A 23,475-nucleotide genomic window follows, 5' to 3' on the forward strand; every position below is an offset into this window, starting at 1 on the left:
TTTATGTAGAAACTGCCCTAATGTATACCCCCAACTCTGTTACATTAGCATCTCAGTGTTATTTTAATTAGCAACCCTCTATTTAGTTCCACTGATTTTTCCATTTCTACCTGAATGAGTACTAACTTGTTTTGATTACCACAGCCTTAAAATATATTTTAAGGTCTGGTAAGTTCAGTCTTCCTTGTATTTCTCTATAAAAGGATCACTTAAAAAGTATTTTAAGGACAACGTTTCAGACTGCCTTAATGACAGACTCACAAGCACAATACAGTTATGCTCTACACAAATCCATCACAGGCAGACCTCAGAAAGACTGTGGGTTCAGTTCTAGGCCACCACAACAGAGCAAGTATCACAATAAGGTGAGTCACACACAGGTTTTTGTTTCCCAGTGAATATAAAAGTTACATTTACCCTATACTGTAGTCTAGTAAGTGTGCAATGGCATTATGCCTAAAAAAACAATGTACATACCCTAATTAAGAAATACTTTAAAATGCTAACCATCATCTGAGCCTTCAGCAAGTCGTAGTCTTTTTGCTGGTGGAAGGTCTTGCTTTGATGTTGATGGCTGCTGACTGATCAGGGTGGTGGCAGCTGAAGGCTGGGGTGGTTGTTGCAATTTCTTAAAATAAGACAATAATGAACTTTGCCACATCCACTGACTCATCCTTTCATGAACTCTTTCTCTGAAGCCTGTGATGCGATGTGTTTGATAGCAGCTTACCTACAGTATAATTGCTTTCAAATTTGGAGTCAATCCTTCGAAACTCTTTCACTGCTTTGTCAACTAGGTTTATGTAATATTCTTAATCCTCTGTTGTCGTTCAGCAATCTTCACAGCATCTTAGAACTGGGAGTAGAATTAATCTCGAGAAACCACTTTCTTTGCTCAGCTGTAAGAAGCAACTCCTTATCCATTAAAGTTTTATATTTATAACAAATATAATAATGAAAAACATTTGAAATACTGCAATTACCCAACTGACACAGAGACACAAAGTGAGCAAAAGCTGTTGGAAAAATGGCACCAATAGACCCGGGGACACAGGATTGCCACAAACCTTCAGTCTGTTAAAAAAAAAATGAAGTACCTGCAGAGCACAATAAAGAGAGGTACACCTGTAATCACATTGAAACTTCAATTTACTGCCTCCCCTCAAAAAGACAGAATGTAATTATCTGTATCACAATATTAAATAGGAAAATTGCCCATTAAAAAATCTTTTTAAAGGAGACTCATGTCCATAGGCTACACACATACATATACATAGAGCTAATCATCTCTCTTTTAAAAACTGCTAAGATTTTAAGGTTTTTATGTTATCACATTACACCTAAATATCTGTACTGGCTTAAACAGTGTCCCTCCCCAAATTCATGTCTTCCCAGAACCTGTGAATGTGACCTTATTTGGACATAGGGTCCTTGCTGATATAATTAAGCTGAGGTCATCCTGGATGAGAGCGGGCCCCCATCCAATGACTGACATCTTTGTAAGAGGGAAACTGGATACAGGTAGACACACAGGGGAAATGTCACAAGACAATGGAGAAAGGTTAGAGTGATGCACGTACCAGTCAAGGAATACCAAGGCTTGCCAGCAATGGCCAGAAGCTAGGAGGAGGCAGGGAAGACTTCTCCCTAGTGTCCCATGGCTCTGCTGACGTCTTGATTTTGAACTTTTAGCCTCCAGAACTGTGAGAGAATAAATTTCTGTTGTTTTATGCCACCAAGTTCAAGGTAATTGGTAACAGCAGCCCTAGAAAACGGATACAATAACCATCCCACATTTGTGTAAGTTTGAACTACCATGAATTTCTAGTGCTGTACAACTGTATCAGGTGATTTGCCATCTGATTTATCTTTTTTAGCCACTAGGCTACTTTTAAAAGGCAAAAGACATGATTTAGAAAACCCTTCTTTTGAGGTTTTTTTTTTTTTTTTTAATAACTATTGTCTCATTAAGGCACAATTTATATTAGGGAAAGACAGTTTGTGGAAATAAAATGCCACTGTTGTACAAAGGGTTCAAACTTTTATTATATATTGCCTCGACATGTTTTAACAACTTCAAAAGCGCTGTCGGATTATACGGGAACAGATTTTTCTTCTGTAAACGGTAAATGGCACCTCGAAGCTCTTCAAAGCACTTTACTGTCCTGTAACATATTCCTACTTGAGAGGCAGTGCTATCTGAGGCTAGGTCACAATCCACAGAGAAGGGAGTGTTGGATTCTTTAGGAACCAGAGGCCGTGACTGAGGCTTCAGGCTAAGTTCTTTTTCACCCCTACTTGTCCCAATTCTGTCCTGAATTTTCTTCACTGCTTCTTGGTGGAAAGATGTCAGTCTACTGTTTGCTAAACGCTGGTTTGTGGATTCTTCTTCAGAATCATCAGAGCTGTCATAATCTACCAGACTTGGAGAAGCTCTGCAGGGAGACAGACTATTAGCCGGGAGTGTGGTGTAAGCTTCCTTGGACAACACGATCTGGTTCAGTGGTTCTGAAGAAGCATCGGAAGCATGGCAGACGCAAGCATGAGCATTTCTGTGATGACTAAGAACAGCCAAAGGACCAGGTTCTGTCCAGTTGCTGCTACTGTCTTGGACAAGTGAAGAGATACAACAATAAATATTTACGCTATCTTTAGATTCAGTTACATCAAAGTACTTGCAAACAGTGAAAAAATGATCCCAGTCCTTTTGCAATAATTTTAAATATCTAACAAAATATTCAAGAAAACATGTTTCTGATGAAATCAAAAAATCAAGAAGAACTGTAGAGTCAAATACTATAGTTTTCAATAAGAATAAGAAAATACAGTGTGGATTGTAGCCATTTTCATGCGTGTGATGGTTCCACATTTCTTTTTCTTGGGTCAAGCTTTCAGTAGCTTCACATTTCCTGAAAACAAAGATAGTGGAGACCCTAGATTAATGACTCTTTACAAAAATAATAGTTTTGACAGATACAATTCACGTGCCAGAAATTCTCTTATCAGATTACTTTTTAATCCATGCATTATTTTAAAAAGAAAAACATTTTCAAACCAACCTCTTTCTCCACAAACTCTATATAAATCTGATTCAATAAAATAAACAAAACCCATTGACTTTGGTAGCTCTAGTTTTTTCTGCCCAACGAAGTCCTCTGTCTGCCTCCTGACATCGGAGTTCCTTGTTCCTCCAGTGACTAATTCCACGTGGTAAGGTGGGTCTAGAGCCTGGCCTCTTCCCTTAACTTCCACACTCTCCTCCCCAGGGGTGGGCACAGGACCCAGACTGACCAATCTATGACCCGAGCGAGCTAATCAGACCTTGCCTGGGACTTCTGCTGGCGCTATTAAAGAACATAACCGTAAGGCTGCTGGAGGCCTGGCACTGGCTGGTGGCCCTGCCTGAGAATGAATTCAGAGCTGTGACATAGAAACAAAGCGACATAACCAACGACATGAGTTGAATCCCTGTATATACAGTATACCTGATGCCAACCTGACCCCTTAGAAATCCCAATTAAGAGTCAATAAATTTCTTTCTTTTTTTTTTCACTTTGACTAGTTTATGTTGGTTTCTACCATTTACAACCAGCCACTCTTAACTACTACAGTAACATTAGGAAAAATACATTTGACATGAGCACGTGCACACTAAACTGGAGTCAAGAAAGTTAGGAATTCACATACAAAGTGAATTTAGTTCAGAGGCTTCCTCTTTCCCGAGGAGTAAGAAGTCAGCTGTGAGCACAACTAAGATATATTCTAGCAGCTATGTGCATTCAGACTGAATTTGTCTTTGACCGTTTCTGAGCCTAATTCAAATCACATGCAGGAATTCTGTGTTCTTGATTAGGTCCTTTTGAAAATTGGCCCCAAATACTTACAGTCTGAAAGCAGCCACTGCCAGCAGTGTCATAACACAAGTAAGAACTGGCAGCACAGTGCTGCCCCGACGACCATTAGTAAGAACTCCCTGTCTCCAAAGCCAAGAAAGAAGTGGAAATAAAGCAAACACTCTAAGGTTTTAATAAAGCAGAAGCAGAAATGGTGTAAAAGGTCATCAGTTATTAACTTCATAACCAATTACAGATATTTGCCACAAGAAGATATGACCCAAGTGCAGCTGTTTTAATAAAACCGAAATAGGATCAGCATGAAATGCCATCAGCAGTGTAACTTCATAATCAATTTCAGTTATCCGCCTCAAGATGGTATCAGTCCCAGTTCAACCGTGTATTAAAATGAAAATCTAGCACGGCTTCTTTGATTACTTCCAAGTTTGTACTCACCTTCACAAAGGCAAAAATCACCTTATAGAAGTTCAACATAGAAAAGTTAGTGTTAGAGGTGAAAAGAGTTCTTAAACGTCAATGAAATTAAGATTTAGACAAGTGCAATAACAAAGATGGAGACGCAACCGGAACCCACGTTGACTAAACCCAGTCTAGCTCTGCTCCGTAGATCTGCCTACCTAGCCAAGTCTTCACAATTATGAGAACGCAAATGTAATCTCATTTTCATGTAGGGCAGGGTTAAAGCACGGAATTGGAACTTAAAAGGAAACCACAAGATGGTTAGGGATTTTTTTCTCCCCTAATGATGGAAAGTAAATAGTAGGTCCAGCGCATTATTAAAAATGTTTTCTGCTTTCTTGGCACGTGGTTAGTACAATTACTTTAAAATACACGAACCTGGTCAGCTTTAGGTAGATGCCTAGCAATGCTTTGGCAGCCTCCAGCATGTCATCGTCTTGCTCTACGAAGACCCTAGATAACCACTCACAAAGATTGTGTGACTGCAGAGAGGGCTGAAGGTGACGCTTTAAGAAGGTCAGCAACTCAGACATAAACCTCTGTAAATCAACTTCAAAAAAAAAAAATGCAAATTTCAAAGAGCAGGTAAGGGTTTACGAATGCATTAATAACTTGCCTATATATAAATTTCTAATATCTAAAGTCCTTCAAAATGCATTATGATTTACATTTTCAAAAAGTTTGTGAGTCAGGGATTATCTCTGAGTTTAGAGAAAAAAATGACTCAGTCAGTAGGATACAGTTAAAATGTATATAGCCAGACCATCTATGTGCCACACCGCCAAATACTAATTATCTCCGAGAAATAAAAGTTACATGAATGTTTGCCAAAAGCATATAAATGAGTAGCAGACAACAGAAATCACTTCACTGGATGTCAACGTGTCTGTTACGAGAGGCAACAATGCTACCAACAAAACAATGTGCTTTCCAAATAACAGAAAAAAAGGTTTTTGTTTGTTTAAAGCATTAAAAGAAAGCACTACTATTAAGCACAAAAATCAAAAAGGTTTCAAGGAGTTTTAACTGCAGTTTAAAACTCTTGAATCATATACCACATGCCATCTAGTGTTGTAAATTATAACTGCACAGAAGTGTATCTTGTATGTAATTATTATGAGCTAAATCTTATCCAAAGCGATTCAGGGAAGTCACTGCTTACAATTCAAACTTTTCACTGAAACTATATGCTGCTTGTTTAGAGACGTCTACTATTCATTTTTCTCAAATGAAACGGAGGACGTGTCTTCCCCAACACCTACACTGAACGTCCCACTTTAAACAGCTATCTTTGGACTTTAAGTTAATATCCTGGAAATTTTATGCAACAATTTTTTCATCAATGTAACTTCTCACATATTAGTTTCAATTCCTAATTATCAATTACTATACTACAAATATCTTAATATGAATAGACTTACATTGCTTACTTTGAAGTGACTCAACGCCACCTTTTCTTTTAAACGAAGTCTTTCACTGTGCTAGGCAAATTCAGCTTAGCCCACAAAACTGAAACTTTTTCCCTTATGGGTAATTCTAGTTTTCTCTCTCTCTCTTTTTTTGTTTTTGGAAGAAAATTTGGTAAATTACAACTAGAACAACATATAGCTAAAATTAGTGGAATTATAGTCCTGAGATTTGTTAACTGTGAATAAATACACTTCAGTACATAATTGCCTATTACTTTGCATACAAAAGGAGTTCAGAGCATTACCTTTCATTTCGTCTGCTGAAGCACAATTTTGAAACTTGATTTCTAAGGATCTAATGATAAGTAAACTTGCTGCTCTGAGGATCACATAATCTGGACCAGGGACATGCTCCCAACCAGGCTGAACTTCATCGCCTCCAAAGTGGGAAGGTTTTCCATGGACAGACAATGTCCTCAACAAGCCCAAATCCACAGCTTGCAAAACAGCGTCAGCTAAAGCCAACATGTCCACATCTAAGTGATCATCTGGCGGCATTAAGGCAGGGACAGACCCCCGACAAAGGTCTTCACCCACTTTGCAGAGAAGGCACTTTTTGATAAATATGATGAACTTCCTTTTGACAAAAGCCTGAACAGGCCAGGAGATAACGTCTAACACACAAGAAGGCTTCAAAAATAAAATCCTCTGGCAAGTGAAATGTAACTTCAGGTGGATTCTGGAGGCGATAAGAAGTTCAAGCAATTCCAGGAAACATATCAAGCTGTTCACGATTTTAGAAAAATCTTGGTGGTTTTCAAAATGCTGAGAAAACAAGGAATTGTAAAAGACTTCAAAAATGGTGTTAAAAGGAGTCAGGAACTGCTTTAAAATTTCTGCAATTATAAAAATAGTAGTTATAAGCAACAGGAAAAACAAGTCTTAAAGCATAATTTTACAATTCGAGTTTTGTAATTATTATCACTTTATAAGATGAAAAAATGGATTTGACTTATTTACCTCTAAAATGAACAAATGAAGATACACAAACTAACAGCTAATAACCATGGTTAATGCCCATTTTACAAATATTAATATCATCAGATGATGCAAAGTATATATAAAAGTGAAAAGCTTTTAATTTCAATTTTTAATAATAATGAAGTTTAATTTTTTTTCTTTTAAAAAGGTATTCTCAATCAAAAAATAGTTTTCCATGCTTATGGATGGATCAGATGTTATAAAATAAATTTTATTCTTCATTATATAAATAGAATGCTCCTTGTGAACACGATAATGACAGCTGTTTATGGGGGAACATAATTCATACCTGTTTTTTGTGAACACGTATCTTTTAAGATTTCTTTCATTACAATGGTAAGAGTTGAGAGGCAATACAATGCTTTATCTCTTTCAGGATATTCAGAAAGATTTTTCTGGCAAAAAGCAATCCAGGAATTACTTAATGTTATCTACAAGTGAGAAAAGATTTAAAAGTAGTAAGCTATATACAATAAATTTTCTTTACAGTTACAAATTACCTATTATATACAACCCTATAGAACCCTGTTAAATCTTGTGCAAAAAAAAAGTGAAAATATTTGGTAAAACAAGGACACAAATATCCTAATAATTAAGTCAAAATATTCAATATGGCATACAAATAAAAGATCAAAAGAAAACATGAAGATATTAGCAGTGGTTATCTCTTAGGTGGCTGGAATGATGTCTAAAATTTTTATTTTGGTCTTTATACATTTTGTCTGTTTCCAAATTTTCTACTGCAAATATCACCTTTTTGTATTCTGGAAAAAAGTTATTTTAAGAAAGGAACAAGCACTGATGGCTAAAAGAAGTCAGTAAATGCTTAGATTTGCTTATTAACTAATTCAGAGATAAGAGAAAAATCTGATAATTTGTTCACATTTTTTTTCATTATGCTGAAGACCATTCTTAGAATCTGTTTCTATTAAACCTGTGAAAATGGTCTTAGTCTCAAGCAGGGGTTCCTAAAACTTTTTTGGAGGGGAGGAAGGAGACCTACCTTCTCCTTTGAGAATCTGAAGAAAGTTATGGACTCTGACTTGAAACCCATCTTTTGGGTTAAGAATGTGATTTTGTAATGATTTACAACATATTTAATTAAGTCTTTAACTCTTGATAGAATTCACCATCACATTATTCCATTCTTATACTTCAGTGAATTTACATGTCATTATGTGAACAAACATTTTATTGATAAAAAACTGAATGCCACAGAGCAATTTTAAATAAACTATAAAAGAAATAATAACATAATTTGATTATCTTACCTTTTCTCTCAATTGGAAATACAGAAGTAGTGCAAGGCACTTTGCAGCCATGTGAGACAACAATTTATCCAAGTTTTGGAACATACAGGTCTACAGGAAAACAAATAAATTTACCCACTGTTGCTGAATGTTTTAAAACTTTTATTTTAAAAATCTAGATCTTAAAAAAAAAAAACACAAAAACAAATGGGCTTACTAATTTAGAATCGATGTCAGATGATTTTAAAAGGATTTTAATTATATCTCTGTATTTCTCCTTTGCATGGAATTCAGTTTCAACAGACAATGTTCTGGTTATCATTACTTTGATCACTGTTAACTGAAGGAGCATTACTTCTCGGGTACTGCTCATCTGAGAGTGTCTCTTCAAACACACAGGTGCTACGGAAACGGTAGCCAAATGGACAGAGGATGGCCGATGCACACCCTCGACATCAAGGTTGTCTGAGCAGTCTGAACAGTCTTGATCTGAAAATGCCAGGCTGAGATAAAAGACGTAATCATGGCTGTCATTTTCAAGTGTGGCGCCAAGAAGTATCTTCCTGTATAATTGCTCTAAAATGTCAAGGAAAGCTTTCATTTTGATGGCCGAAATACATCTTATGAGAAGGCTGACAACTTCAAACTGCAAATATTAATCTTAGAAAAGCGATGAACCTCTAAGCCGTTTCTTCAGTAAAACCTAAACTAGGAAAAATAATTTTAAAGTGATTAAGTGTTATCATATTACAAGGGAAAGGCATTTGTTTCCACTTAATCATTTAGTCTCAAGTTAAGGGTAATACTGATTGCTTAATTTCTAAAATGGGAAACTGGTAATAACATTACTTCAAAACCATAAAAACAAAATTATGCTCTTCCTATAGATTTAAGACCATAGTTATTTTTAATTTTATCACAACAAAGACTTCAGCTTTCCTCCAACATTTTTCAATGGGCTGTCACGGTTTCTCAACCTTGGCACTATTAACGGTAGGAACTGGGTACTTGTGCTGCGGGGAGCTGTCTGGTGCCCTGTAGTAAGTTCTGTAGCATTCCCGGCCTCTACCCATTAGATGCCAGTAGCACCTCCTGGGGGGCTAAATCATCCAGGTTGAGAACCACTGGGCTAATAACTCAAATTCGTTAACTTTCACTTTCAACTTACATATGAAAGCCTAAAGTTAGCTTGTTATGGTCAAACTATTATGGCTATTGCTGGATTAATCCCAATTTTAAATTATATGATAACATAAAGAAACCTTGGTCATCATTTATAACATAAAATAAAACAATTTTAGATGCCATCCCAAGGGGAAAAAAACCCAACAAAACAAGATATTAAGCAAAAGCAATCCAAACATGAGCAAACTGTATTTGAAACTGGATTTAAACTTAGACATTCTCGTTGCCTCAGATTCCTTTGACCTGATGGAGACCGGAAAGAGTGGGGAGAAAGGAAAGGACATGTAGGGCCAGACATGGCCTTTAAAGCAGAGAATATGGGCAATCAACTGACAGGTGATTATTAGACGAAGCACGTAGTTACTGCAGAGCAAGCATGGCTAGGAAACATTTAAGATTTTGGCCCAAGCCAAAGAAATTATTGCATGCCCTTTTACTGGAATACTGGAACCTCTGGAAATGGTATGATCCTATAGGGCTAGCTCCTTTCACTGCCTTTGAGACTTCTGGAAATTGTAGGTAGACTGACAGCAATGCAAATAATCCTTGTCTACGGACATGTAAATAATTGTCTGGTGGAGGGGCAGCTCTCCCCGCAGTGGGAAGAAGCCAGTTTTGCTTCCATGTGTAAACTCATTTCAACATTCCTTTCTTTACTCTAAATTCATGGCGTCAATTTTTCCTTTAAAATGGTTGTGACCTTTCTCTGGTTCTTTCATTGAGTTAAATAAAATGGTTGATACGTGTTCATTTTATATGGGTCATGATTCTGTCATCTTGAAAATTTATCCTTTAACAAAATCCACGGACTTCGCTCCTCCACTTTGATCCACTTTTAAATGCCCTGCCCATCTTAACCTCCTTCCTTCCTCACAGGAAGAGACCTTGGAGGGCTGTCACATCTACTCTAGGGCCCACTGGCCTGCCCTTGGTCTTCAAACCTCCTTCTTCACTGGTTTCCTCCCCTTGCTTAGCTTCTAAGGAATTTCAATTCCTGGTCACCCAAGACAAGACAAAGCTGCCCTGTTCTAGGTCTCTAATGCAGTGATAAACATTAAGAAATCTATAGATTTTAATTTAAAGTTCTAGATGAAACTTTTGTTAAGTTTTCACTGAATTCTGTTTTCAAAGTGTAGTGTGTACCTCATGTGATTAGTAAACATAAGTAAATATCGGTAACCTTGTTAAATTGACAGTGTTAAAATTTACCTAAGCCCTGTGCTCCCAGAAAGTGGCCGTGGGTAAGAAGAACTGCCCCTCTTGTGTCCCAAGAAAGGGCTGATCACATTCCCACAGAACACCTACCTTCACCCTTCCTCATCGACTCCCTAGTTTTATAAAACCCCACATCTTCTCCTTCTTTGAGAGGTTTCCCATGAATAAACATTTGCCCTGTTGCAATAGCTTGAATAAAACCATCTCGTTAATTGTCTGGTGTATTTCATCTGCCAGACATTAAAAATTAGTTTCATATCCTACTTCAAAGACTAATTTCATTGTATTTTACTGTATGTTTTAGTTATAATATTTCTTCCCAATTAAGACTATTGACATTTTTATATGTAAAATATTCCAACATTTTATTTTTAAACTAATCAGTAAACTCAACTAATTAGGTTTTAACTAATATATGATCAATTGAATTCATAATTTTCAGCCACAAATGGAATTATTTTTATTTCAAAGCTATAGCAATAAAAAAACTTCTAAAAATATTTCTATAAATCTTTTAAATCCTTAATTTTTACCACAAATGAGAATAAGACTGCTGTATTTCAACCATTCTCAACTTATAAAAAAGACCATTTCAAATGGTTCAATCATTTCAGCACATAAAACTAAACTGAAAGCTAATAAATAAATAAATAGATAAACAAGCAAGCATTTGGTGGGGGGATGGGCTGTTTTCTATCACTGTGGGACCCAAGTTCTTTGATAAGAGTGTTTGTGAGAAATCAGATTGAAAAGTTAGAAACTTTAAGATACAGAGATTCAAAACGATGCTTTATAGACAGAGAAAAAAAAAAGCATCAACTGGGGTCACAGATGCCAGTAAGATAACAAATGAAGACAACAGGTGCCAGCCCCGGATGGGCAAGTTCTCCCCTCCCCCTTTCCCCACGACCCAACATGCTCCAACGGGGGCGGTGCGAGGGCAGGAGAGGGTGCTGTTTTTCACAGTTCCAGGAACTGCTCTCTCTACTTACCTTCAAGCTAGAGCAGGTACTAGCAGTTACCAGCCCCCTAGGGTACACCATCCCTCTCTCAGGTCCTTAAAACAAATTTTAGCTGCCTCAGAATCACTTGAAAGGCATGTAAAGGCAGACGGCAGGCCTTACCCAAGAAGTTTTGGATACAGTAGTTCTGGGATGGGGCCCAATCACTTTTATTTCCAATAAGTTTCTGGGATACTGCTAAAACATTAAGCACACTGAAGACCCGGAGACCCTGCCTCATGTTTGTAAACTGTCCTCTTACTAAACTCTTGGCAGGACTCTGATAGAGGTCAGGGAATTTTATTTTAGCATGAAGAAAAAGCCTGACAATTAAGTTACAGATAGAAGACTTAAAATGTATGATGAAGGCAATACTTAAAAGTGTTTTTCTGTCGAAGCAGTATTCTGGTAAGAGCCTGGGACCTGGGATCTAGAGTCATGTGTCTCCGCCACATCAGGGTCACCATGGGGCAAGCCACCATCTAAGCCTCAGTCTCCTCCTATGTTCACGGGGCACAATGACTACCCAGCTCACAGGGCGCTGGGAGGGTTAAACTAAATGTGATTGTCTCTGTAATAACCCCTAGTGAACATCTGTCAGTATTCCTTATGCCCCAGATGGCCCTGTTAAACATGACAACGCATGGCAGGTTTGACTCCAGACGGCATACATACACCTCCATGTTCACTGCAGTATATTCACAATAGCCAAGATAAGGAAACAACCTAAGTGTCCATCAGTTGATGAATGCATAAAGAAAACATGGTATGTGTAATACATACATCTATAGATACACATCTCATCACTCAGCCATAAAAAAAGAATGACATTTTGCCATTTGCAGCAACATGGATGGACTTGGAGAGCATTATGCTAAGTGAAATAAGTCAGACAGAGAAAGACAACTATCATGTGATCTCAATGATATGTGGAATCTAAAAAACAAAACAAACCCAAAGAATGCATACATACAGAGAATGGACTGGTGCTTGCCAGAGGCAGGGTGTGGGGTGTGGGCAAAATGGGTGAAGATGGTCAAAAGGTATAATCATCCAATTATAAAACACTCATGGGGTGCCATGTACAGCATGGTAACTATAGTTATTAATACTGTATTGTACAGTATTACTAGCAACTAATAATACTATTAGCAACTTTCAAAGTTGCTAAGAGAGTGGATCTTAAAAATTCTCAGCACAAAAAAACTGTGTAACTATGTGTGGTGATGGATGTTAACTAGACTTACCGTGGTGACCATTTTGCAGTATATACAAATATTGAATCATTACGTTGTTCACCTGAAACTAACATAATGACTTTCTCTAGCGAGGTCAGGTCCTCCTGAGGTATTCCCAGTCTCCTCGCACCACTGCTCTGTCTTACAGAATGTGTCACAAACATACTTTCAATTATCTGTGCAATGATTTGTATGTCTCCTGCCTAGACTGTAATGCCATAGAGGTGTCTGGTTTATCACTTCTTCCCCAGCTTCCAGTCAGTGCCAGATACACAGTAGGTATTAATCAATATTTATTGAATGTGTTCGTGCCTGAATATTCTGTTTCAGTCAAGTTGTCAAGAGATTCATTAACTATTCATTTAGTGTCAATCAGTAGTGTGTGTGTCTAAAATAATCTTAAAATCAGTTCCAAAGTTAATTTTAATAGTTTTGAGCTCAAAAAGTATATAAATGCTGTGTAATTTTTAGCTTCTGAATTTTAAATTACAATAAAAATTTCATGTCAAAAAATTGTAAATATAGTAGTTTCCATAGCAGGGGCTGAGTTCTGAGCTCATTCAGTCTTTACTGTATTAGACCTCACCATGGGCTCAGTAGAAGCTGCACAGATCGAAGTCACAATTAAGTGCAAATTAAAACTACCCTTGAAGGGGGAAAAAAAATCCCTTAAATTAGCAGCTCAAGAGCTTCCTCTCTTTGAGCAACTTTTTTATTGGGACCATGGGGCCAAAGTCTAAAGTAGAATTTCTCTTTCCAGCCCCATCCCCCTTTCCTGCCAGGTACTGCAGACTAAAAGGCTAAAAGGCAGATGGTGTGCCTGTGTATCTGCTAGTCCTATTTACAGCATCCAGGTCCCTGATCCCCCCACAGTCCTAAAAAAGGAGCCTGCTGTCAGCCGGGGCATTAACTGCTCATTCTCTCCACCACCAGCACCATGTGCTTTAAGGACTGAGACATGGCCTCCTGGGCAATGATTCTTCTTTTTTTTGGGGGGGGGGGGTCATTAGGTCTATTTATGTATTATTAGTTAAGTTTTTTGATTTTTTTTTAAATGAAGGTACCGGGAAATTGAACCCAGGACCTCGTGCATGGTAAGTATGTGCTCTACCATTTGAGCTGTACTCTACACCCCTCCCCACCAGGCAATGTTCTTGATTTCAGTCACACATTGAAATCAGTAGGGCACTAGGAAAAAGCCCTGAGCCCTGGGCACCAACTGAATCAGAGCTGCTGTCATGGGACTGGAGCATGTTTCCAATAGTAAAGTCCACTTCTGCTCAGGGAATGAACTCATTCCAGTTGAGTCAGGGTTTTATGAGCTAAAATACCATAAACATTGATCCTGAATTACTCCATTTCTGTGTTTCCATTGTGTGAATTTGATTATCACCTAAATGATTGGGAAATTAAGTATGTCTGGTGAAATCTAATCAATTTGAACTTGTTAAAAAATATTGTGCAATCTAAACCGCTTTGGAATCAATGAAAAGTGATAATTTAAGAATTATCCATTTTGATGGTGCCAATACAATATAGCAATTCAGAATTATCTAGTAGCATATTCTGTGAAAGTGTGGTAATACAATGTTCCCTGGTTGTAATATAATTATGTCTCTTAGTAATCTTAAAAATTGTTACAACTCGAACAAAGGATTTCAAGCGAAAAATAAATGGCCAGAGAAATGGAAGGGCTGGGAATTGGGACACAACTCAGTTACCAGATTCTTGCTAGGAATCTTGTAGACCTTCATGTCTTGGTTGACTCAGCATTTAGCAAACACACTATTCACTGAGGCTGCTGTTAGGCCTGAACATGTTCTCCATAAACTGCATAGTTTCTTTCTTTCACTCTTCCTGGAGTTCATAATTGCCTGTTTCTATAATCAGTACATATTATAAAACTGAATTTGTAAATTACATTCGTACTAATTAAACAGCACTTTCAATAGATTTTTTTTTACATCAGCGTCCCACTGCGAAGAAAATTAAAAGATCACTGGATTAGATGATTCCTAAGGCCTCCCTGCAATTTGAGAACCCAAGAGGACCAGAGAGGTCAGGTGGCAAATCCAGGTCCCCACGAAGGAGGCAGTAATAACTTTAGGCAGAATGTACAGATAAGTACAAGTATTGTTGGAACTTCATGATACATCTGAAAACAAAAAGAATGTGTGAAAATTAAGTGGTAGTTGTACTGGTTAAGGTATTATAAGTTATTTCTCAAGCTTTTTGTGATGTTATTTTGTTTTTATAATAAATCAGGAAGAAATCATGGCAGAACTGAAAGATCTAAAGTTGCTAATATAGAACACCATTTAATACCGTCTGAACACAACTGGTTTCTAATTGTAATCCAGCTATGTACTTTAAGGAGAGAGGGAAATTTGGAAATCTGAAATTGTGAAATATGATTGCTGAGAAGTACAATGGAATAAAAATAAAATAGTTGATTTTTTTTTAATTGGAACCTGTACATCCAAAAATATATGGCAGCCTTCAAAATAGTTTTTTTTTAGGAAGAATTACCTCCAAACAGAGTACCATTGTTCCAGACTCTTGTTGAAATCCCTTTGGAAACTGCTTGCAGAGTATGGCATACATTCTTTTGAATATATAATAAGATACTATACTTTCTGGATGGATCTGGCTTAAAGAAACAGCCAGGAGTGATTAAAAACTTTTCTTGTATAATTTGCAGCCTGGCTCTTAAAAAAAACAAAACTTTTTTTTTTTTCTAGTCTAAGCAAATATTTATCAAGGATGTTCTTTTAAGAATTTGTATTTTCTGAAAAGCCTTACACAGAATAAGGGAAAGAAGTTATTAGAGCTCACCAGATGTGAATATTAATTAAATTATCAATCCATACTATTTCAGTGCCTTCTCTATCATACAGGAGGGTTCTTACTTTAAAATATATCTTTTCACTCCCTCCTCCCCTAGCCCCCAGGAAGTTTTAAGTTTTTTTTGTAAAAGGGGCTTCTTACAACTTCATCAGCAGAATTGCTGGCCAAAGGGGCATATTCTTTAAAGGAAAAATGGGCACATGTTCACACAGATAACTGGGTGGTCCTTCCATTAAAAATATTCTTGCCTTTTTCTAAACGCACACCAATCCTTGACAAGTCAATTTCTCTTGGAGTTCCTTCTCCCGCTCTGTAGGTTCTTTCTCAGACACCCTGCTGGATCCTCTTTCTCCTACAGTCATCTCTGGGTATAAGACTGGTTCCAGGACCCCTCACATATCTATGGTTCCAGATCCCCTCACAAAATCTATGGATGCTCAAGTCTTTTGTATAAAGTGGTGTTGTATTTGCAAATAGCCTATGCACATCCTCCCCTATACTCTACATCACCTCTAGCTTAACATCTAATACAATGTAAATGCTATGCAAATAGTTGCTGGGCTAGCGGCAAATTCAAGTTTTGCTTTTTAGAAATTTCTGGAATTTTTTTCTTTTTACAAATATTTTTGATCTGAGGTTGGCTGAATCCATGGACATGGAGTCTGAGAACACAGAGAGCTGATTGTAGTCCCTTAAATGTTGGGACATGTCAGGGTACAGTCCTATATAGCCCCTCTCTCAGAGCAATTTCAAGGACTCTCAATGTCTTCAATTAATATCACCATGCTAACAACTCCAGAATTCACAGTCAGGGTCAAGCTCTCTTCTGTGTTCTGTACTCCAGTGTCTAAATGCCAGCAGAGAGCTCCATTTGGAGGTTCCACAGGCACCTTCAGCACAAATTCAACTCACTCTATGACCCCTCGAACTTGTTTTCTTCTACACTGTTCATTTCAATATACGGCACCTCTATCTCCTAGTCACCCAATCAAGAAACCTGGTTATCTTCCTGGACCCTTCCTCACCTCACTTCACCCCATCCTCACTGCCACTATTAGAGTTCCCCACTTCTACCCTGGACAACCCCAATGGGGTCCTTGCTGAGTGGTTGTTCTTGGCCCACTATACTCCCACTTCTGAAAAGCTTCTCCACTTTCCTTAGGATAAAGTCCAAACCCCTGAAAAGGGCTTAGCAGGCCCTTGGAGATCTGACTCTTGGGGTCTTCTCACCTCTATGCCCCACAAACTAAGCTCCAGGCTTTCTTCTGAGGTCCTCAGGAACTCTGTGCACTTTAGGGATTCCCAAGCTTTGCTCAGCCCTTTCCTTCTAAATCACACTCAACCCTTCCCACTCTCAGCCTTCAACTTGGAAATTTCCAGGCCTGGAATATCCAAGTCAGGGTTAGAGAGCCCTGCCAAGTGCTCCCTCAGCCTATAGCACAGTATCTATCTCACCGCGAAACTATTTTCTAATTTGGTCACAAGCTTCCCTGAGTAGGACTGAGCCCAGTTTCAGTACCTAAGCCAATAGGTGGCTCATATGAAAGGCACCAAAATAATCAGTGAATGATAATGTAAAAGAAAACATCAGGGAGTCAATTTAAAGTGTTTGCAGTGACCCCCATCTGCCACAAATTTTTCTTCATATGTGTTACTACATAAAAGCATTTGAAATGCCAAAATACATAATAACTTTATACAATTAGATAGGCCTTTACTTGAGGGCACTGGTAGTAGTCAAATGTCCAGTTTATTGGGCGACTTAGTTTAAAATAATGTCAACTCTTGCCTGGACTACTACAATAGTCTTCCACATTTGCAGTAACTCCTACTCCCAGCTACAGTCTTCGCCACTGAGTAGCCAGAGATCTTTTCAAAACACAAATAAGATACTATAACTTCCTAATCATGGCTACAATGTCCCGCAAGATCTGCAGTCTGCGGTCTGTCCTCCCCGCCCTCCAAATTCATTACCAGCCATTCTCCCTTACTCTGCTTGTCTACCTGGTCTTCCTCTTGGCAGTTCCAGCCAACAGCAAAGGTCATTCCAGCAACAGAGGCTTTGCATTTTTGACACTTTTGGTTGTCTCTGCCTGCAAAATCTCCCCCGACCCCCCCTCCACGTCTTGGCATGGCTGGCTCCTCCTCACTCAGATCGCTGCTCTAATGTCACTTCCTCACAGATCCTTCCTATCGAAAATAGCCATCACGTCCTAGTCAACTCGATCCCATTATTCTGCTTGCTTTTCCTTCTATAACCTATCCCTACCCGAAAAATCATTTTGTTTGTCAGCCTCCCTTTTTAAAAAGAAAGCTCCACGAGGGCAAGTGATAGCATCTGCTTTGCTCACCGTTGTCTCCCAAACAGCACAGTGTCCGTCCGCCAAATACTTGCTAAATGAAAAAACGCACTTAACACGCCCATATCCCATATTTTCCACTCTTTCCCCCTTCAATCGCAGGAATTCGTGAAGGTTGCTATCCTTGCAGGAAAGCCCTTGAAGCGTCACTGCCATCCCAAAGAGAGTCCTCTCGTCCATGCTAGGCGAGGTACGCCCAGCCTGGTAGCTAGCCGAGCCTCAGGGACCCAAAGACCAGCCAAGGAGCCGGCACTGGTCTGAAAAGCGCTGAGAAGGGGCGGCGGGACAAGGCGCCTCTCTCTTCGCTTTCTAGGGACTGTCGCCCCCCACCCCCCAGTCTTAAGTCTTAAGAGGACAGCCTCTCAGTCGGCCGCACACACGCCTCCCCCGCCGCCGAGGGTAGCGGCCGCTCCCAATTACCTGCCAGAGATGTGACTCCAGCCACACCACCTTCGCACCGCCATTCCAGCGAACACCGGCCCCTTCCCGGCCACCGTAGTTCACGGAAAGTACAAGGTGGTCCCTCCTCTCGCATGCGCAGACGTCCTATTCGGCGTATAGTGTCTCTTAGCAACCGCTACGAGTCCCTCCGCCGGGGGCGGAGCACCGGAGGCCACGGAGGCGGGGAAGTGAGTGAGGCCAATCGGAGACGAGTCCTAGCCTCGATCGGCCCGCCTCCTCTAACTGTCGCGAATGCGCAGGTGGCTTTACGGCAGGCAAGGGGTGGGGGCCGCTAGGGGTAAGGAAGAGAGAAGGAAGCAACCAACCAACCAAGTCGCCCCCACCCCCCCACCCCCACCCACCCCGGACCTGGTTTACGGCTCCGGTCTCAGGCTCCAGTGCGGCCGCTGATTGGCTGCTGAAGGCTTGGTCCCATCCCAGTGACCCCAAAGTGCTGGAGGGAGGGGGCGGGGGTGGCCCAGTGCAAAGTGCATCCCGAAAGCCCCCAGCCTGGAGCCTCGGCAGCTGGCACTTCGGACCCTGTATGACCTGAGACCTCACTGCCCCGAGACCTCCTGTGTTCCGCCGTAGCTGGGAGCCTCCGGCCCGGAGCGCGGCAGCCCCCCGCTCCGAGCCCTCAGACCCGGACTGCCCCCCCACCCAAGCCGGGACTTCCTCTCTGCACCCCTGCCCCGAGGCTGCCCGGCGGCCAGGACTGCCGCCTCCAGTCTCCTCGGCTGTCTGGGTGCTCGCCGGACTGGGGCCGTGAGGCACCGAGGAGGATCAGGAACACCCGTGTCCGGCCCTGCCTGGGCTGTTTCTTCAATGGAGAAGTTGGTGAGTGTGGAGGAGGAGGAAAGGAAGGAGAAAAGCAGCAGCTGAGCAGACAGGTAAAGTCAGTTACCTCCTCTGTGGGGAAGGGGGCTGGCCTGGGAGGGAGGAGAATCACTGCTTTTTCCTGCCTGCCCTTACCACTCTCTTCCTCTGCTCCCCCTTCCTCAGAGCCCCCTCCTTGCTCGCCCCCGGGGCACTGCACCACTCACTGATTTCTGATTTCCAGGTTGAGCTGGCTAGAGGAGAGGAGAGAACAGGAAGGGGTCTGCCCACTCACCAGAGAAGCAGGAGAGAGCCTCTGATCAGCACCCTCCATAGAGGTAATAAGGCAGCCCTCCCTTCCCCCATTGTTTATTCCTGGCCCCTTCTCATTAACCAGTGCTTTATTTTCTGGGTGATACCTGGGACTGCAACCCCAGTTTCCTAGCAAAAGCAAAAACACTGCCCGTGCCCCAGTCTTTAACATTTTAATAACTTCTCTACCCCAGAAACGTATTTTTCCCCTTTCTCTCTCTACAGTGTGTTTCCGTATTTTGCATTATCTTTTGGTACACTATACCATTTACCCAGCTCGGAGACTCTGAGACCTTTTGTAGCTCCCCTTGCCCCTCTTGGTCTCACAGGAATTTCTCAATTCCTTGTTAATTGCTTGTTAATTCTGAATGACTCTGCTCTTTAATTAAACCACAATTTTCTGTTTTCCTCTTATTCCTTCCTGTCACTTTTCCTCTACCTGTATCAGAAAATCTTTGGAGTTACTTACCTAACAAGGGGTTGGTAGGGGAAGGTAGAGCAATAGCTTGAAATTTATGAGTTTCAGAAAATAACATGACTTTTTCTTTCTAGTAAAAAGTGAATCTGTGTATCTTAGTAGTGTGAATGGTGTAAAGCAATACTCCCTCCTGAAGCACTTATGTATAATTAACTCTTTGGGTTTTGTGTGTTTCTGTGTGGCAGATGTTGATAGAATCTGAAACTGTTATAAAAAGATGAATCGTATTTGTTATACTTCAGTTTTCTAGAACTTATAAAACTTTACACAGTATCTTGTTAATCATTTGACACTCAGGAATTTAAAAACAAAAGAATGTTTTGTTGTGTTTCGAATCAAGGGTTTTATTTTTGCACTCTTCATAAGAGTTCTCATTTCAAAACCCCTACAGAGAATTTGTTAGATTGAAATTTAAGCATCTAATTCATGTGATCACACTTCTGCTGTATTTTGTTGCTGCATCTGCAAATGCGCCAAAGGTAAGTTTAGGACATTCGTGTAATTCCCAAAGAGGGGATATGATCAGGGAAATTATACGAGTTAATTCAGAAATTAGCCAAGTGAATAACTTCTCTCACATCCAATAACAGGAGTATAAAGTGACTTGTTAATCTCGGAGTTATTTTAATATCTCAGATTGTTTAGGGAATTTTAGGTACAAAGAAGTACTTAAAATAGCAGAAGTTGCTAGGAAATCATTGATTTATTCTGTTCCACTGGACTTTCTGCTTTTCAGAAGAAGACATTAATGTCTTTCCTGATTCTTCTAATTGTCAAGGCACAGCAAGATACTTTTAAGGGGCTCTGAGGGTTTGCATATTCTGGAGACCTGGAACTGGACACCAGAAGGAGAGTATTTGCTACTGAATGGGATTTAGAATCAGTATCTACCGATGACTGTTCTATGGTCCTAACGTTCAGGACACCCTTGTATGTGTATATAGGGTCCACTTCACTTCAGTAAAATCTAGGCGGGAGTCTGTAACATTAAAGGCAGTTTTCATTATTTAAATATGTGAATCACCAGAGAAATGCCTAATGATTACTTTAGGAGTTTTTTAAAAATGCTAAAAACTTGAGGTATGTTTTTAAGGTAAAAATGAATTATGTGTTTTCTACTCAGGCCTTCTCAGTTAAATATTTTTTTCTGCTTTCGATTGAACTCTAGCATGGTTTCATTTCTGAGGGGTATTATCACCTGTGCTGAGTTGACTATATAAGGTAGAGGACCCTGCTTTTCTCTGGTTTCCAGTCAGTTTATTCTCATTAGCTAAATAATATTTCATTGATCTCCTCAACTTTTAATGGTTTTTCTAAGATTAGGGAATATAATTTATATATACATATATAAATTTTCAGCATCTGCTCCTAATATTAGCATGATTGAGAGTATTTGGTCAGGATTATGCCAAACATTTAAAATATTTCATTTGAGTACTTTGTTACCAACGTGGCCAGTTAGGTAGTTTATCTTTTTCAGCCTGGTGGTTAACTTTGTGTTCATTCTATTGCCAGTCACATGATTTTGCAAGGAAAAAAAAATCAAAAGACACTTGATTAATTTGATAACCAAAGAAGATTTATAATTACATAGGGAGAATCACTTTCTGCTTTTTTGGAAGATATTCACCAATGCACTTTGAGTATGCTTTAGCCAATACTTACATTGTTCATACTGTCCTTGAAAAGTCTAAAGTCAGGTAAAGTTTCTATAAGCATATCTAATACCTGACTTTCAGCCTTTCATTTCATTCTCAACTGAAGGTGTGCCCTACGCAGAATGCTTGTCTCCTTTTTTACAAACTTTCTAGGTACTACCATGAGGCTGCTATGCCAGACCTGGGTTAATAAGGTTGACAAGACTTCATCATTTATAATAGCTGTCATTTAAGCTGTGAGGGGGGTCTGGGTAAGTGAATTATAAAATTTCCTCTGTTGCCTTGTCCACATTTCATGATCTAAATTGTTGATCTTTCTGCTGGAATTTAGGAGACTTATAGATAAACTGTGCATGCTAATAAATCCTTGTGTTATACAAAGGCCCAGGAATTGGGAGGAAATAGAAATACCCTTACTTGTTTTGGAATATAAACACTATGCTGCTGTGTTGAGTGATACTTAAATAACACTTTATTTTGGGTTCCAGGCTCTTGGGCATACAAGTAGACCTCGTCAACATGCATCTCCGCCATGTTGCACGCTTCGGGCATTGTAGTCTTTCTGCATCCATCTTCCCTCTTAGGACTTGTGAGCTATTGGTGTTTTTTTTATTTTTTTTTCCTCAGAGCCAGTCTCCTTGGAGTTGCTGCTTGTATTTCCTTTCCAGCCTATATTTCTATTTACTCTGCAAGGAAATGCTTATTTCTTTTTTTGAGTAGCAAGCTGTTACCTTGTTTTTAGTTTGTGTGAAATCTGAAAGCACAGTTCTAATTTGTGTCACTTAATCAAAAAAAGTGTGGACTTTTAGTAAAAATAATATGCAAAAAGCCATTGATGACTAATCGTTTATGCCAAAGGAAACTGGGGACATGTGGGCAAATTTGGTGAAAGTTACATAATGTTAGACAGATCTTAAATATATTTTGTCTTATAACTATTTTATTCTTTATTCTTTGGATATAGATTTCTTTTGATTATGTGAAGCAAGAAGCTTTGGTTTTTAACTTAGTGAGGTTCACTTGGCATCTGCTTGAAAATTAGATGACAACATTTTAACTCCTAAATTGATAGTTTCTAATATGGTCAACAGTATCAAAGCTCGGAGACCTAGGTTGTTTTCTTTTGAACCCATGTGAAGTAGGAAAGGTGACTTCCTGAAATTTAAATACATGGTTAACGTTAGGCAGGAAAATCTTATATTAAGAGTGATATGCACTGGGGAAGCAGCTCATTTTAAGATACAGTTTTGAAATCTTCCTTGTTAGTATGTTATTTTTTTCTTTTTTCTGACTGTGAAACCTAGAATGGAATTTCTAAAGATTGCACCCTCAGAGTTTTAGTCATTCTGAGTCAATTTACACATATTGCACATTGTACATATATATATAGATTTAGAAAATTGCCTCCTTTGCCATATTATTTTATTTTATAGGTGACTTCCATGAGCTATCAGATTTTGAAAGTTGGCATTCCTTGGGGAAATAGACTTTTTGCCATTCTCATCTCTGGACTTCCTCTCTAGGTTTTAATAGGTAACCTTTACCACTGGATATTACATTTACTTTTAAGTTCAATAGTCTTTTTTCCCTTTATTCATACGTACATGTATGGTTATACCCTATTAAGTGTAAACTCTGATAAAATTACCCCAAGATGACATTAATTACTTGGCTGATGCTTTGGACTATTAGAATATTTTGGTAATAAGTCATAACGTAAAGGATGCAGCTGACAAATGATGAGTGCATGGTGTGTGTGTCTGTGTGTGTTTTTCCTATAAAGGCTGAAGCATATAAAGAGTGTTTTTTGGGTGGTTTTTTTTGGGGGGGGTTTAGACCTATGGTTATTTATAGTGCTTGGTATTGTCAGAAAAGAGAAAAATGATCTTAACTGTTCTAGGATTGTTTGAT

At 39.2% G+C, this 23,475-nt stretch overlaps 2 protein-coding genes across 7 annotated transcripts in view; one reads left to right on the top strand and one right to left on the bottom strand.

Moving 5' to 3' along the window:
- Window positions 1-1,232: 1,232 nt before the first annotated feature.
- LINS1 (lines homolog 1) lies at window positions 1,233-18,401 on the bottom strand. Of its 5 annotated transcripts, none has more exons than XM_032468956.1 (7): window positions 18,280-18,389; window positions 8,231-8,721; window positions 8,035-8,124; window positions 7,053-7,158; window positions 6,028-6,618; window positions 4,692-4,863; window positions 1,234-2,909 (listed from the first exon to the last, which is right to left on the bottom strand). In XM_032468956.1, exons 2-7 carry the CDS (start codon window positions 8,612-8,614, stop codon window positions 1,985-1,987), a joined length of 2,268 nt encoding a protein of 755 aa, XP_032324847.1. In that variant the 5' UTR covers window positions 8,615-8,721; window positions 18,280-18,389; the 3' UTR covers window positions 1,234-1,984. The 5 variants fall into 5 exon arrangements, with proteins under 5 accessions (XP_032324849.1, XP_032324847.1, XP_032324848.1 ...); XM_006182668.3 differs by having other exon boundaries at window positions 1,236-2,909; window positions 7,053-7,194; window positions 8,231-8,716; window positions 18,280-18,401; XM_032468955.1 differs by having other exon boundaries at window positions 1,236-2,909; window positions 7,053-7,194.
- Window positions 18,402-18,596: 195 nt separating this feature from the next.
- Window positions 18,597-23,475, top strand: part of ASB7 (ankyrin repeat and SOCS box containing 7) — a 47,914-nt gene continuing 43,035 nt past the window's right edge. Inside the window, exons 1-2 of one of the 2 annotated variants that reach the window (XM_032468875.1) lie at window positions 18,597-19,190; window positions 19,361-19,454. The gene's annotated coding sequence lies outside the window, so the exon portion shown is untranslated. The remainder of the gene's footprint in view (window positions 19,191-19,360; window positions 19,455-23,475) is intronic. The other variant, XM_032468876.1, reaches the window with a different exon arrangement.

Source organism: Camelus ferus, chromosome 27 (genome assembly GCF_009834535.1).
Source record: "Camelus ferus isolate YT-003-E chromosome 27, BCGSAC_Cfer_1.0, whole genome shotgun sequence".
In the NCBI taxonomy this organism is placed as follows: domain Eukaryota; kingdom Metazoa; phylum Chordata; class Mammalia; order Artiodactyla; family Camelidae; genus Camelus; species Camelus ferus.

Bases quoted from the DNA above. Each gene is read 5' to 3' on its own strand.
- LINS1 (XM_006182668.3), bottom strand. From the start codon at position 8,614: ATGAAAGCTTTCCTTGACATTTTAGAGCAATTATACAGGAAGATACTT. The intron at 7,195-8,034 runs GTAAGATAATCA...TCTCACTTGTAG, and splicing joins ATTTCCAATTGAGAGAAAAG to ATAACATTAAGTAATTCCTG. The intron at 4,864-6,027 runs GTAATGCTCTGA...TTTTTTTTGAAG, and splicing joins TTCAGCAGACGAAATGAAAG to TTGATTTACAGAGGTTTATG.